Here is a 16,875-nt window from a genome sequence, read left to right on the forward strand (position 1 = left end):
ATAATTTGGACATAATTGTGAAAAATGCGACTGCAGAGTTCATAACTAGATACAGGGACACAGTAACATTAGTATATTTCACCATGGTCCAATCATGGGTATAATTCAATATTTAAATTATACTTACTGTAAACACGCAACCTGGGGCAGTGATGTTTTCTGGGTATTGCACTGTTGTATTGTAATATTCTGGTGGTCCTGTTTGAGACACATTGTACACCTCGTGATTTCTGCAGTCTATTAGAACGTCTACAGTTCTATCTGATACTACCGATATGTGTGCTGTTCCGTTTGTATCTGGTGCGCATGTAGTATAAACTAGGGAAAAAAGATGTAGAACTGCGAGTCTCATTGTGAACATAGTGTTCTTTTTCTATATCCCCAATCAAGTCTAACAACTGCAAATTGTGCGTGTGGACTTACTCTCGGCAGAAGAAAGTATTTCTCTGCTACAACTTTCTTTTATAAGTCTATGATTACAATTTTTTTTTCTTATTCAGGATAAAAAAATAGCTCTTATATGATTTGCTTTTACCATAGTTTGTCCGGTTGTTTTTTTGTTTTTTTGTTTTTATTAATCGGACTTCTTTTGTCACTAATAGAAATATCACGGTGTTTTAAAATGCACGTTCATGTAATATTTTATCAATATTATAGAATTCAACAATCAGTGTTTGTTGGATAAGCAAAATAAAAAGAAATTAGATTAATCATGTTTTTATTTTTACCTGGCAAAAATGTGATGGACTACGTTGACTACAAATGAGGATCTTACAATTGTTTGTAACCGCATAATGTTCCACATGGAACAAAATAGTATATTACAAAAGTTCATGAGAACTAAAATTACATGATATTTATTCCTTCTTCATAAAATAAATTCCTGGAATATAAAGCTCCATAAAATTTGTTCCAAGAATGACTGGAAATAATACAATGGATTGATTTTTAAAGGTCATAATAGGTACATGTGATTGTTTACGCCTGAGTGCATTTTAAAAAGTAAATAGATAAAGTATTGAAATTCAGCTTCATGAATAGAATATTTATTTTTCTATCGTTCCAGTCTCACTGTTTTTCTCGCAAATGAACTTGTGTGAAATAAATGCTCTTCTGTAAGTAATTGACAAATTGTTATCCCTTTGAAATTGTGTTGTAGAGGACAATGTTTAAAACGACATTCTAAATCAACTATAAACAAATTAAGCTAACAAACACTTTTTCTCTCGAACAATAGTAGTTTTTGTTCATCAGTTAAAGTTCTATGTTTAGTCAAAATCTGCTGCCGTCCACTCAAATACTGCATACTGTAAATCTCTATTACGTAAATGAAAAAAAATCATCTTACCGTTCAATACCATATCATGTAGAGAATTACATAGAATCTGCAAGTAAAAGAAACATTCTTGATAGATATGTGAAAGACATAAGGATAGAACAAATACTTGTTACGTGAGTAAGACGTATTTTTAACAGATAATCGGCATTCCTATAAGAACCAACCTCACCCCCTTGTCTAACGTTTTGTCTCATCAGTGGCGATCGAATTAAAACAGTTCGAAGGCCAAATCAAATATAGAGTCCCTAAAATTAATTTTTCCATTTCTGTGTAACAACATTCAAGACGTATCGGCATATAGAGTATATATCGGCATATAGAGTATATATCGGTTGATTCGATATTCCACGGCTTTCGATTCCCATCATGATTTCCTTGATAAAAGGTTGCTGCTTACAGTGAAGCTATTGAACCAAGGGTTTAAAATGGTAGCAATGAAGTCATTCCATCTAATTTTGTACGGACGTCATCATGACTTGGTTCACCTTTAGGGAATATCTGTGTTACAGATGACAGTAATATACCAGACAAAATCCCGTTCCTTTTCTTTTTAGCCATGGACTCGTCTGCCTTTATTAAAATTATGGTTTTTGATTGCCCCATGTTATCGTCTGTCTCTGTTTTAGATGATTATGACATTTAAAATGGTCGTCAATGCGATTCTGACTGTGTGCATGATAGAAATCGGAACATATTTCTTGGATCTCGTAATTGGTAATATGCATATGCTACAGAAATGTTTATGCAAGTTATTTTCAAAATCCTAGAATTGTAACATATAACGTGAGGGTACCCAAATTGCACCTATTTTGACAGTTTTTTCACCTTCGTTTATTAATGATCCAGAAAAAAGTTTCCAGTCTGTGTTTATTTTGAAGATGTATCCTTATTTCTATATAGTTGCACCAATTTAATTTTGAATCCATATTGAATCGTAGAAAAATGGGTTTGAAGCGACCTCCAAACGATCCATGATTCTGTAAGGAAGAGTACCCAAATTGCATCCATGCTTAAATTCACATCCTTAAAAATCGAACAACAGATGTTTTGTTTTATTTCTTCAAATTTTTGAACAATTTGACATTAGTCCATGCTTGCTATTCATTTTTTAAGAAATGAATGCTTGTAACATATTTCATTTGCTTATTTATAAAAGATGACTTTTAGTGGACGTCGCATGGCGATGTTTCCGTAGATTTTACTTTTTCCAGCAAATACTTCATCTTTGGTATATACTGTGAACGTTCTGTGTATATTTAAATGTATTTACCTATGTTGAAAGAATTTCATAATGTCAAATCATAAAACTACAAATTGTTTAGTCTCTAAGAAAAGATTTCTGATGCTATTTTTGCTACTCGGTGCAATTTGGGTACTGTGACGTTACATATCAATATATATCTCAGTCTAGACTAGAAAATATTGGCGACAAGTTTGTTTTCTTTAGTTCTTTGTTATTATTACTTACTACATAGATATAAGAAGATGTGGTATGAGTGCCAATGAGACAACTCTCCATCCAAGTCAAAATTTATAAAAGTAAACCATTATAGGTCAAATTCCGGTCTTCAACACGTAGCCTTGGCTCACACCGAACAGCATGCAAGCTATAAAGGGCCCCAAACATTACTAGTGTAAAACCATTCAAACGGGAAAACCAACGGTCTAATCTATATAAAAAACGAGAAACGAGAAACACTTATGAACCACATCAACAAACGACAACTACTGAACATCAGATTCCTGACTTAGGACAGGTGCAAACAATTGCAGCGGGTTTAAACGTATTAAGGGTACCAAACCTTCACCCTTATCTGAAACAATAGTGTAACATCACAACATAGAAAGACACACTATAAAATATCAATCGAAATGGCTTAACTCAATCAAAAGACATATTAACACCAGTACATGTATATGTATGGTGGCCGGTTAGGGCCATTTCGCGTTTCCCATTTCGTTCTTCATATTCTATAGGGTGAAAACGCGAAATCGAAATCGCGAAGTCGAAAACGCGAAATATTTTTTCTTTCCGATTTCACGTTTTCGCCCTAAAAGCTGAATATGAAGGTCGAAAACGCGAAATGGCCTTAACCGGCCACCATATATATATATATATGTCTTATTCTAATGCTACGAATTACAATGTTCAGTAGACAGATCCATTCAAATCTCAATGGTTATATTCATGTCTATATAACCATAGATGACATCATGTGTTTATACATTTATGATATAACCTTTTTGCTCTCATTCAGGTTGTAATTTTACCGTGCACAAGCGTCCACTACCAATTGTAATAAAAAGCAACTTTCTCTTTCTATCATTCTTATCTTTTTTATTTACTTGTTATATATATATTTATCATTTCTTTGTTTTTGGAAAATACTGTTGTTCCCGCAGATTAGCTGACTTACTTGAAATTTAGGATGGGCCAAGAGTAATAAAAGGAAAGCAGAAACAAAATGATTATATAACGCAACATGCTGAGTTAGTTTGCCACGGAATGTAGATATATATCTACTTACATTCGGTACTGCGTAACAGATTAGTAATATCAGGAACTTGTCTGCCATTTAGCTGAAATATAATGTATTATTATCAGGACATACCAATTGAGAAAATATATAATTCATATGAAATTTTGACACAGGAAAAAATAATACTAGTTTGCTGAGAGAAGCGACACTTTAATTTATGGAAATTTAATTACTAAATCATCGTTATATTTCTAAAATAAAAAATCACAATTGTCCCATCCAAAAAAACCTTTGTTTAAGAACTGGGTAAAATCTGCCTTCTATATATACAGCTCTCAAGTTATCGACGACAAATTTCAACACAATTTGTCGAGAAGGTGTTTCATTTGATACGAATACGAATAAAATACGAATACGAATAAAATACGAATACGAATAAAATACGAATACTAATACTTTATTAAACCAATTATTGGCACATAAAGGGCATGTTACATATAATGATTACAAATAGACACAAGTAAAAAAAACAATAACCATAATGCTTATGATAATATGGATTTAACTTTTCTTATTGTAAAACATTTATAACAAAAAAAAAACAAATCAAGGGAAAAGTGTTGCATAATTTGTCATGTTCAAAAGAAAGAAGCCAAATAAATCTGTTTTCTGTATTTAGATTTTTTTGAAATTATTACATATTTTTAAAGCAGAATTTAAAATTACTTGTCGTTGTTGTACGAATGCTGGACATTCAATCAGAAAATGAATTCCATCTTCAAATGAATTTAAAGAACACATTTGATATGTTATTTAAACAGTAGAAAATCTATTAAAAAGTCATCTCCCCCGCAAACACTGAGAAATATCTCAGGGTGCTTTTGATAATAAGTTCTGGTTAATTCTAAAAACGAAAACATTTAAATAAATACAGAATGACCATATACTGTGATCGTTTCCCTCTTAACTTAGTAAACGATTATAATTAGAATAGCCAGCTAAAGGAGTTTTTAGTAAAATTAATTTGACAAGTAGCTTTGAGAATTTTACACGAAACGGCCTAAATTTATTTGTTCTACTTGCTGTATTGTGCCATTGGAATACGTCAATTCTACGAATATATAAGCAGATAGTCCAGAAAGGTTCAGGAAAAAATTCTTAAAAAATCGACTGATGTGCAGTGGGAAATCTAGTTTCAAAATATTACAACCTCTGTAAACACTGAAAACGTGATCTTTTCAATGAATGTCCTGTTTCAGCAAGGACGCTATTAATCATAAATTCACAAGAAAGCGTTCTGATAAATAGTTACAATAAGAATAAATTGAAATTAAAACAAAATTTTCATATGATGTTATTTCCCTACTAAAAAAGCAAACGACGAGTACAGCAGGCTATAGGAACTTTGTGTAAATTTGTTAAAATGTTACCATGCGAATAAATTCCTGAGTACCAACTTCAGTTTATATTTTACCGGCTATATACTTCTCTGGAACACGCCAATTATCCGTATATGTATGCAGCTATATCATAGAAGTTCGGAAAAAATACCAAACAGAATCGATTGATATACACTTTTGAAATTAAGTTACTAAGCAAAGCAAATTCAAACGGACCGTATCCCGATGTAAACATTGAATGATAATTCATCGAGAAGACCGCAAATACATGCACAAAAATCTAGACGATCTATTCCTAATATTGTTAAAGAAATAATAAAAATCTTTTAACAGATAACTTACTTTGTAAAAATATTTATCTTATTTTTTTTAACCTGCATAGACACAACTTTTTAAATCGTTTAATTACACCTTATGTAAGAATCCTGGGTTTTGATTGGTTGATAGCCAGTGTATTTTTCATCAATTTACTTTCATCAAATGAATATCGTTTATTTTTAAACAGCGCCGGGGTATATGCAAAAAAGGATATGCCTTTTTTACCCTCTCTGCCGTGGTATTTGCCAAAAAATACTCTATCCGACTGGACGCTTGTAATGTCACGATCATCAATGCGTTTTATGTCACGATCATCAATGTATTTTATGTCACGATCATTAATGCGTTTTGTACGTTAACATTCGGTGTAATTAAACAGATATAGCATGTTCTTGAGGGGTATTTGCGAAAAAATACCAGTCTTGAGAATGAATTTCCCTCGCCTTACGGCTCGCGAAATTTAACATTCTCTCGACTGGTATTTTTCGCAAATACCCCTCCTTAACATGATATATCTGTTCAATATTCACGTCCTCGAAATCTTGGATTTAGAAAATAGGTATATTTTGGGAAATTGTAACATGCAAAGGACTATGTGGAACCTGGAACACATAATGCATTATAGTATTATATGTCTCTGATGGAACACTCGGAAAATTACTGACTTGAAAGAGCTATAGATAATAAGATTTTGAATGTACTTATTTTTTTCTAATTCTTTTTTATCAATATGCCACAAAGATTAACATTATTCAAATAACAGTTTCACCAGCTTCTAATGCAAATATTTTGATAATCAATGAAAATAAAACATTATGTATTTGCATGCCAGTATATTTCTTATAAAACAGTTTAACAAATACTTTCTTTGAAATATACGATTGTTGTTTAGATATAACTTTTCATCAGTATCGTCACCGGCATTGTTTTACTGTTGATTTTCAGTCGACATTTTCATAAGAAGAGTTACTTTTCTATTATTCTCACGTCATCTGTTTTGCCACTGTATGCAGCAAAGATATACTCTTTTTAATGTTTGCCACTAAGCAAATTCAAATTAAAACTGTTCTTATTCTGATATAAACATTTAATGTGAATACATCGAGTGCTTTTACCTTACAAAATTTAAAACAAAGAACTTGACATTAACTTGTGTAATAAGGTATATGAATTTAATGGAACTAATTATGTATAAATGCAGTGCAAAAAACACTTTGGATGTTTTACATAAATAACTGTTGATGGTCCTTTCATTTCGATTGACAACATTTATGACTTTTTTATACATTCTGCATTACATCCACACAATCTTTAATATTAAACAGAAGTTTCCTTATTTGTTTTTAAACAAATGGTCTTTTGAAATATCTAATTGCATATTCGTTTGCTGCAACTCATTAAAAGCCTTCGTTTGTAATAAAAAAAAGAATAAATATGTTAAATATATTAGAAATGTGACGAGCTGTAAATGTTCTCCTTGATTTTTTGTCTATAAAAATAATCGACAGGTTGTAGGTATTCCTATGGGCACCAATTGCACCATTTTAATAGCAGACTTGTCCCTGTATTATTATGAATCAATTTTCAGACCAAACTGAGTAAAAGTCCGTCTAAATTGCATTTAATTGAAAAAATTAAGGAACACTTACTGTTTCATTGATGATATCTTTTTAATAAACAAGAATTCTCTATATTCTGCTGCGGAAATTTACCCAACGGATCTTATTTTGAATTAAACTTATATACTAGTAAACAGCAATAATTTGCATTCTAAGATTTGATATTTCAGTTTCACATGGGAAAATCAAATAAAAGAGAAGATTTTTTTCGTTCCCTATTGTTAATTTTCCTTTTTGGAAGGTGATGTTCCTTTGGTCCCTTCTTATGGTGTGTATATTTTGCACCACGTCCGCTATGCGCGTCTCAGTCAGGATGTTATATATTTCAATGAGTGTAATCTATGTATAACTGGTAAAGTTTTAACTCGGGGATTTACTTTGCATAAATTACTGAAATCTTTTACTGAATTCATTCATAAGTACAAAGATTTGATTTAAAGTTTGGCTGTTCCCATAGAATTCTAATTAAAAACGGGATATCACATCCGATTGTATTCGGTAATGTCCTAAGTAAGGAGCCTGTAATTCGGTGGTTGTCCTTTGGTTGCTATTTCCATCAATTTTTCATAATTTTGTCATGTCGTGGCTTTTTTATAGCTGACCTTAACGTATGGGTTTTCTCATGGTTGAAGAACGTATGGGTACATATAGTTGCTAAAATCCATCTCATTTGGACTCTGTTGAATAACTCTTGTCTCATTGTCAATCATGCCAGTGCTTCTTATTTTATATTGTTTATAAAGCCCGTAAATTAAGATACGATCCATGTAATCTCATTGATCCTTTGAAATAAACTTACTTGTATTCTTATATCAATTTAACACCGAACTAAGATCCATAGATATTGTTTTTATCGGTACAAAAATTTATATTGTTTTTGATAAATTAAAACATAAACAAATGTGTCTGTTGCTATTCATTTATTAAAACTTATGGTCCTACATCCTGTAGATATCATGTACTTATATTTGCCTTTAGGTCATGGTTTTCTCAAACTATCTATAACGTATTTACACTAACTTTTTGATGTGTACGGATTGATGTTTTTGTCTATGCAATGTATAGAGAATAACTATCATTTTAGTATGGTTTGTCTAGCATATAGACAGTATATTTGAATACTTTTCAAGATATTATAATACATGGACAAATATCAACAAACTGCATTTATTACTACAAGTTTTGATATAGTCTTTTTCATAAAAAAAAAAGTTTTCATAATGCATATTGTGTTCTCTTCTGTTATATATATAACTTTATAGTATTATATTTTTTCAAATTTCATGCTGCTTACACATGATAATGTACTAATTTAAATTTGTTATGTGCTTATCCCAATTAACGCCTTCATCTTTATCAGTATACCATGTTGTACATGTGGAAAAAGTTGCCGTACTGTAAATTTGTCAAGTCGAGCAAGTTGCCGTACTTTTTAATCTGTCAAGTCGAGCAAGTTGTCATATTACTCTTAGTCTGGGTCTATTTCACAAGTTTTCTTTCGAAAACACTTTTTGTTAAATAATTTCAGGGAATATTAAGTCATACAGTTATATAATCTTAAAATTTATCTGGAAAAAGAGTGAACAAGTTGAATATCTGGCCTGCGTGGCTACGGAAGACAGTCGACCTCGAAATTTTCAGGTACTAGGTGCACAATTGTTTTAGTAAAACATAAAAAGTCTGGTCATAGTTTTGTACTTTTTGGCATGAAATATGAAATAGCATACTAGTATATAAGGAAATCATTTCATAAGCGTTAACCTCATCATATCCATAGTAGAAAAGTAAAGGATATGGGGTATACATCCATGACACAAAATCAGTACATGCACAGTAAAAAAACACACAATAAGCAAAGGAACAGCGCTTTTATTGCTGTTCTTCATCTCAAAGTCACAGTGAGGCCTTCAACACGGAGCAGAAAAAAAACTCTCACCTCACTGCAAGTTTAAGACGGCCTAGACATGGTTTAAATGAAAGAAAATCTTAATTGGTTTAATATTCTGTCCTCGCTCTCCTCCCCGATGGTTCTCAATTTCCGGTGGCGATGCATGATACACAGTGGAAAAGTGGTATAATTGAAATTGATACAACTATCCACAAGAGTACGTGGGTGTAAGGAAATTTAGATCACCATGCGGCCTTCAACTATGAGAAACCCCATACCGTATAGTCAGCTATAAAAGGACCCGATATAAAAAATATCAAACAATTCAAACGAGAAAACTAACGGTTTAATTTATAACAATTCAATTTACGAAAAAAAAACAAATAAGACATGAACTAACGACAACCACTGAATTACAGGCTACTGACTTGGAACAGGCACATAAAGTTTGTGGCAGATTAAAAATGTTTGTGAGCTCTTAATCCTCACCCTAACCCAGGATAGTAGTTTAACAGCCCAATATATAAAAACAAAAAGATAAAGGCTTATCTCTACGGTATATTTTAACTAAGTATAGACTTTGTTCACACAAGCTATAAATATTGAATATGGTAGATTCATAGAAAGAGCAAGACAAGAAAGATCATGTATTTTATGTAACCATTGCGAAATTGAGGATGAATTTTATTTTATTTCAAAATGTTCATAAATAAGTAAATTGTATATTACAAAGCATCTATTTTTTTAATTAGTTCAGGTATTGCCAACAATTATGAATTTGAATGTAAAGAAATAGTCCAATTTGGGAAAAATATTTAAAATACGCCACAGATATAAAATTTTCAAGACAATCCTTTGAATTATTATTACTTTGGAGTCTTGCCTCCGAATGTAAATAGTTGTAGTTAACATTGCTTTCTTATAATTTACATTGTACATATTTCTGATATACCTGTAGTGCTATTGGTTTGAAATAAACTATAATGCAAAAGGCTTAATGTGAGTTGCAGCAAATAAATCTGCAATCAGATGATTTTTCAAAAGACCATTTAATTAATAAAGAGAACTTAATATGTTTGATAAGATTGTGTGGAAGTGTGTAGAATAATAGTCCAGAATTTAGTCATTTTTTATATTTAATATTTTTCTTGGTCAAAAAGGGGGGACAAGACATAGTTTAGCCCCTTCCATGTTTCGTCAGTGTCTAGGTGTAGCCATGCGCCTTAAAACTTTCCTAGATGCACCGATTTGTCTGTACTCAATAGTATAGATTTTGTGGTGTAAGCACGGCCATATTTGTCAATTCCTTTTGATGAACCTTAATCTGATATAAACCACTCTTGCATGATGCGTGTAAAATCATTAGCTATTTTAAAATATTATACTTTAAATAATTTATATTTTTTTGTCTTGTCAAAGTCTTCTCTTTTGAACACTTTATTGAAAATTAAAAAAATCTTTAATAAATGTATGTATACTCCACATCTTGTGCCATATCTGAGAGTTGCTTAACGTCCAGTGGCAAATATTTCATGCATGTTCTGATTGATGTTCCTGTAATCTGTATGAAGTATTTTGTTATAGAAAATAGTTTGTTATTTTAGTAATCTCGGAAAAGATGCGTGTTTCAAGAGACCGATGTCCCCGACTCACCCCCAACCCAACCCCTTCAATGAATGGGCTGTGATTTAGAAAACAAAGGTATAATAAATTCTAGAATGAGAAGAAAGCATATTTTATTCCAATTTACAGATTAAGGTCCCCAAATGACGTGACAATAACATCAATGATTCAAATTAATACAATAAATAACATTCACTAAAATAAAAAATAAATGTCCAAGTCTGGCTGTCATTTGGTTTAGAATTATATTCAAATATATTATATAAATAAAATATAATTAACTAGAATATATATACAAGTTGTCTAGCCCAGAAGGTTCGGCATGTTTTCAGTCTTTACCGTGTCAGTGGATAGTTAGATAGCAGTATGGTATTTCAAATGAAGCTGAACCCAGGCGATAATACCAGACTGAATAGTCTTGACTGGCATGATAAATAAATAAATATATACATACGAGCTACAACAAAACCATGAATAGAACAACTTGTTTTCCGTCCGAATTGTACCGAAATTTCGGAACTATCGAATGTCAAAACAAACGTAAAATGAATATGCTTATTAACTTTCTTCACAATAATCGAGGGACCTAGCTAAAGTTATTATTAAGTATAAAACGTTTTTCAAACGCTACATAGTATACCAACCTTTGTTTGTCGCCATATTCATCACTTCATATTTTCTATTTGTTATTTTCCAAATCAAGACTGAATTTTAACACTATTCTTTGAAAGTTGAAAACTGCGTCCTATAAATGATCTTGTCAAATAATATTATCAATCTCAACCAAACAACAATGACATCGACAAAGGTATGTATAAAGGGAAGTTTGTAAATAAATCACTAATTATAGCCCTTTACGTGATAACAATGATGTACTATTCTTTTTGTCCCGGATTTATCTTATAAACATAGTTATACCTGGAAAAACAGTATGTACAAGGTCAATGCATTTGAAACACAAGAAAGGTGTGTTTGACAAATTACTGCACGTGATACTCCAAAATGTCACTGTGAGGGTCGGGTGCATTTGATCAAACTTTTCGTGAAAACAATTTTCTTAAAAACAAACTACAGATATGGAAATTATATAGAAAAAAAGAGGTAAACTACTCAAATGGCAAGGTTGCCATACCTTCCAAGAATTCTCGAAAGTTGCAAAGCTAAGGGAACTAATCTTCAAAGAAGCATTATGTTAAACGGGAAAAAATCGTCCAAAAATGTGTACCTCCGATCATTTTATTATTTGGAAGATCTTCATTGATTTAATTTGTAAATAAAGCGACAGGACGAATCTTTAATGCATTTATAAACATTCTAGAAGACTCTGGATATAAAACTATAGGAATTAATTACACTAATGTGCAGTGTATATAAAGTGCGAATCCAGATAGTTCATTTTCACTGTCATATGCGAGTATTACTATTGTAGAAGGATGATGGGAAAAACTGTGTTTGTTTACGTTTTGAAAATACAAAATAATTGATTTGAATGTATGTTTTAACACAATTTCATTAGAATATGACTTTACAATGTACATTAATATTAGTAAAGTCCAAAAATATATTATTAAATCAACAGAAACTAGAATAGAGTTATTGAACGCGATTCATTTTTTATGTGATAATTGGGCATGCAAAAACTGACAATAATCATTTGATAAATTTAATATTGATGATATCAACAATTTAAAAATCCAAACTTATCGTACATTCTTAACCACCGACAGTTGATTGCGGACGTTGTGCGTTTTTAATAATAAATTAGAGAAGCCGATATATGATATCAAAAATATTCTGAGTTATGTACACAGTTTGTATACAAAAATATATTATACACGTTGTATGCATGTTAAGTCATCAATATTAATTAAAGAATTCGAATTTGAACTCGAACTGAACTTACTGAATAATAAACGCACGTATGTTTACAAACCTTGGTCACAAAACTCGCTTAAAAATGCTTCAAAAATGCAAACTATAAATAACATTAAATAACAACTGATATTTGTGCAGGTTATTGAGCGTGTCTTCCTGCAGAATGTACCCCACATACCAAGTTCATTGTAACGATTATGATTTTCTAAAAAAAGTCATCAGTTTATGAAATTGTTTATACTGTACAGTTCGTCGTGCGTTTTCGTAACAGTACTGTACCCTTCGTTGCTAAAAATATCGGAAGACAGTGTGTTGTCTCCTTTAAAATACCCATCTTATATTTTTGTAACGACTTAGCTATTTGAAATTTCTAACATTTCATACTGAAAATTAAAGCACCTGAATTTTGTGTATGTTTAATGTGGAGCCCACTCATCGGGAGCACCTGATTGCAATCCAGTTTCTGAGAGATTTCGCAAAAATAAGTCTAAAAATCTTGTACTTTGATCTTAAGGTAAAGGTCACACGAAGGTCATGATGATATGCAACACATCGTCCTGAGTTTGCTATTAGTGAGTCAGGGATTCGAAAATATTCGGGAGTAGAAAATCCATGAGTGCAACGTATTTTTACGGCGAATTTTCCTTAAAAAATTGTAGTACTTGATTAAACCAGCTTTGAAAAGTTGTCAAGCAGTATTATTATGTTATACACATTATTTTTACCAAATTGATCGGCTTTGCGTTGTCAAAATGCATAACAAACAATACAAGGGTTTGCAATGAATGGTACTTATTAAAAACACGATAAAGACAACGAAACATGTCGAAATTCGGAGTTTGGTCTTTAAACATGTATAAATGAAATATAACAACGGTTTTCTCATTCGTTGTGACAATTTTAAATAAACATGTGTATAAATTACTTGTAAACATCGCGAAACAAAGATTCTTTGTAACACAAACTTGAATTAACTATAAATAAAAGCATAGTATGTTGACTCGGAAACTTATTGTGACCGTGTGTTTAATGATTTTTGTTCTCAATATGTCATTATAATTTAAAAATTGCATATTTTTTTTATATCCAAGATATGCGCACTGATGAAGTTGCATCGGTACGTGATGTATAGCTCCATATATAGATTTAAACATAATGTGAAGTGAAAACGTCACTCAAGCGTAAAATGTAGGTCGTTGTGTGAACGCTCTTCGTTATCCAAGATGCATTCATTAATGACGTTTCATTAGTGTGTGATGTATAGTACACTAGATTGAACCGAAACCCAACACTTAAGCATAGTTTTCGGTGGCCGTTAATGTGCTTAACTGTGCAAGGTATATGTATTCAATGATGAAATGTCAATGGAATAGATAAATTTTACCCTCCTTGCATAAACTGATGAATTATTAAAAAAAAAAAAAAAAAAATTGAATGTTTATAGCAATGAATGCTCTTATTTTTACGGATTAATTTTTGTAATTCGTTAGACTTTCCCTCACAAAGCAAGCATTATCAAATCCTTGACTTTATTTAGTTATTTTTTTTTTGTCAGTGATTCGGCTGAACTAACACTCTATTTGATGAAAACGGTAAAGATTCCTACTGTGAAAATGCATAGCATATACAATAGAAAAAAATTGGCTCTTCTGTGAAAATGAAAGTATTGTATCATTATTCGACAGTACACACGAATCGCATAACGAAAGCAGCATAGTGGAATTTAACTCCATACCAGCAAACGGAATAACAAAACCTGTTTAAAAGAGGGGCGAAAGATATCAGAGGGACATTCAAACTCATAAATCGAAAATAAACTGACAACGCCATGGCTAAAAAAGAAAAAGACAAAAAGACAAACAATAGTACTCAAAATACAACATAGAAAACTAAATACTTAGCAACACGAACCCCACCAAAAACTGGGGGTGATCTCAGGTGCTCCGGAAGGGTAAGCAAATCCTGCTCCACATGTGGCACCCGTCGTGTTGCTCATGTTTAAAGTTATACAACATTAATGATTATGTTAAAAGGTATATTTTTTTACTGCTGCCTTTAAAAACTCATGCACGCTCTGTTCGTGAAATATTCTTAATATTTACTTATTTGTGTAACGATTTCACACCTTGGTCGCTGTATGTGCGATATAAACATGTCTGCATCTCTTACCTATATGATCCTTTATCACAAGTTTATCAAAACAATCCATTTGATATATTATTTATTATTTTGTTCCAAAATCATAAATTTGTCATCTGTTTATTTATCATTCTACATTAGAAATGTTTGGCATTTACAGTGAAAATGGTATTTCAGGATCCACACTTTATATACACTGTATGTGTATCCTCAAACACAAGTGCAGCTTAAAGTTGACCCATATTTGTTTACAACCTCGTTGTTTGGACTCCGATGGGTAGTTGTCTGATCCAATATACACAAATGAAACACACTAGCAGGTTTGAAGGCTAAACGTTGAAACTAGATAAAGAGTTGATTACGGTACACTCTATTTCTAGCCCGACATTCACCAAACTTAGTGCAATCAGGTCAGTTAGTCTTTATAACGCTTCATATTCACAGTAGCTAAGGTAATATCTCCGACTTCCAGGAACTATTCATTTTATTTTATCTTGGAACAGACAATAACCACGCTGGTTAACAACTGATTACCCCATTAATAACCAGCGCAGCGACAAGAGACCAGAAAATCGTTAATTTCAGGAGTTTAACCTTCCAATTAGTATCACCATTAAAACATGTTTTAAATGAAAGTACAAACTTTAATTAGTTTAGAAAAAAATGTCTAAATTAATTATAATAATAGGATCGAATAGAAGAACATATAATCCTCTCCATTTATGGTAAAATACCAGAATACAAGATGACAGCAAATAAATAAAATATGAATATTTATAAACAATAAGAAATAATTCAAATATACAAATCAGCTATACTTCTTTTTATTTTTATATAGGTATGGCTTGTGATGGAGTTGTGATCAAGTGTATTTTTTTTTAAGATGGAGGAATTATTTTGTATGACGTATATAACTATATATATGTTATGTATATTTATGACAAGTGTGCTTCGTCTGCTACAAACTAAACATGGCAATCGTTTTACTATTCTTAATGATAATCACATGTACTATATAGAGATAAGATATCCCTAGTAAGTAGTTCCGTCAGTTCGCTCACAGGCAGGGGAAACATATCTATAGAGGAAATATATAATATTTATGTAATAAGGAGATTAACAGCTTCACGGCCGAATGTTTATGTAGGTATGTGCGAAAGAAAAAAAACCAAAACAAACAAACAAAAAACAAACAGAAAAAAACAAAAAACTAAAAAACTAAACATATACACCAAAAAATAATTAAAAAAATAGATAAAAGAGAACAAATGCAATTTAAAATTTAATTGTACTTATTTAGTCAATTTCGTACGGTTGGTGATTCATGATGGATATTTTGATGTTTCGTCATGGTTGGAGAAAATCGTTATGGAGAGGTTTCTGGTGTTGTCAATCCATATGGAGATGGTTTAAATTTTTGTTTTCAAAACGGAAATGCTTTATGTTACTCTATTAAAGTTATTGGCACAAATTGTGTATATATACATGTATTGTCAGAAGTTTATTCCTTGTATGAACTTATGGTAATGTTCATTTGATTTGTGGAATGATGCTAATGATCGCTGTTTGAGTGTCTGCACACTTTAGATATAGATAACCTATTACTTTGCCAGTTTCGCCGACTGTTTAGTTCTCATGTCTCCATAGTCTTCTCAGGAGATATTTCTCCTACCCCATATCTTATCTCTATAGGGACCATCATTTATAATAGAACACTGTGTTGTGTTAGCTTTTCCTGTGGATCAATAACCACAGGAAAACGCTATAACGCAAATCTTTGCGAAATAACGCAGACATTTGCGTTATAACGCAAAACATTTTGATTTTAATTATTCATTAAGTTTAGTATATTTCATAATCAAAAAATATTTTGGAATTTCATTTTACATTAATGATATAATTTGAAAGCAGTGTTTTGTAAATGTCGGTATTTGCATGTCCGTCTGTCAGTAAAGTTTGGTTGTGATTTAGTTAAGAGAAGGACCATGAACACAAGGCCAAATCATTATAATAAATATACATAGGAATAAGGGAATACTTGTATTGCGATTTTACACAAATTAAGAATGTTTTTTGTATTAGAAAATTATATATGTTCCAGACCATATTAGTATTTGGACCATACGCATATGGTCCGGTTAATTAACACGATAAACTTGGAAAAGGTGTCCCATAAATTAAGAGTTTCTAAAAA

The 16,875-nt window shown here is 31.5% G+C and overlaps 1 protein-coding gene across 3 annotated transcripts in view; it reads right to left on the reverse strand.

The window, feature by feature from the left end:
- LOC127728591 (ankyrin-1-like) overlaps positions 1 to 16,875 on the reverse strand; it is a 53,471-nt gene that overhangs the window by 21,935 nt on the left and 14,661 nt on the right. Inside the window, exons 1-4 of one of the 3 annotated variants that reach the window (XM_052236113.1) lie at positions 11,586 to 11,657; positions 3,868 to 3,919; positions 1,349 to 1,385; positions 128 to 318 (exon numbers count right to left, since the gene is read on the reverse strand). In XM_052236113.1, coding sequence (XP_052092073.1) covers positions 128 to 318; positions 1,349 to 1,385; positions 3,868 to 3,915 — 276 coding nt within the window. In that variant the 5' untranslated portion in view covers positions 3,916 to 3,919; positions 11,586 to 11,657. The other 2 variants (XM_052236115.1, XM_052236114.1) reach the window with 2 other exon arrangements.

The sequence above is a fragment of the Mytilus californianus genome, unplaced genomic scaffold (genome assembly GCF_021869535.1).
Source record: "Mytilus californianus isolate M0D057914Y unplaced genomic scaffold, xbMytCali1.0.p SCAF_2, whole genome shotgun sequence".
NCBI classification, from domain to species: domain Eukaryota; kingdom Metazoa; phylum Mollusca; class Bivalvia; order Mytilida; family Mytilidae; genus Mytilus; species Mytilus californianus.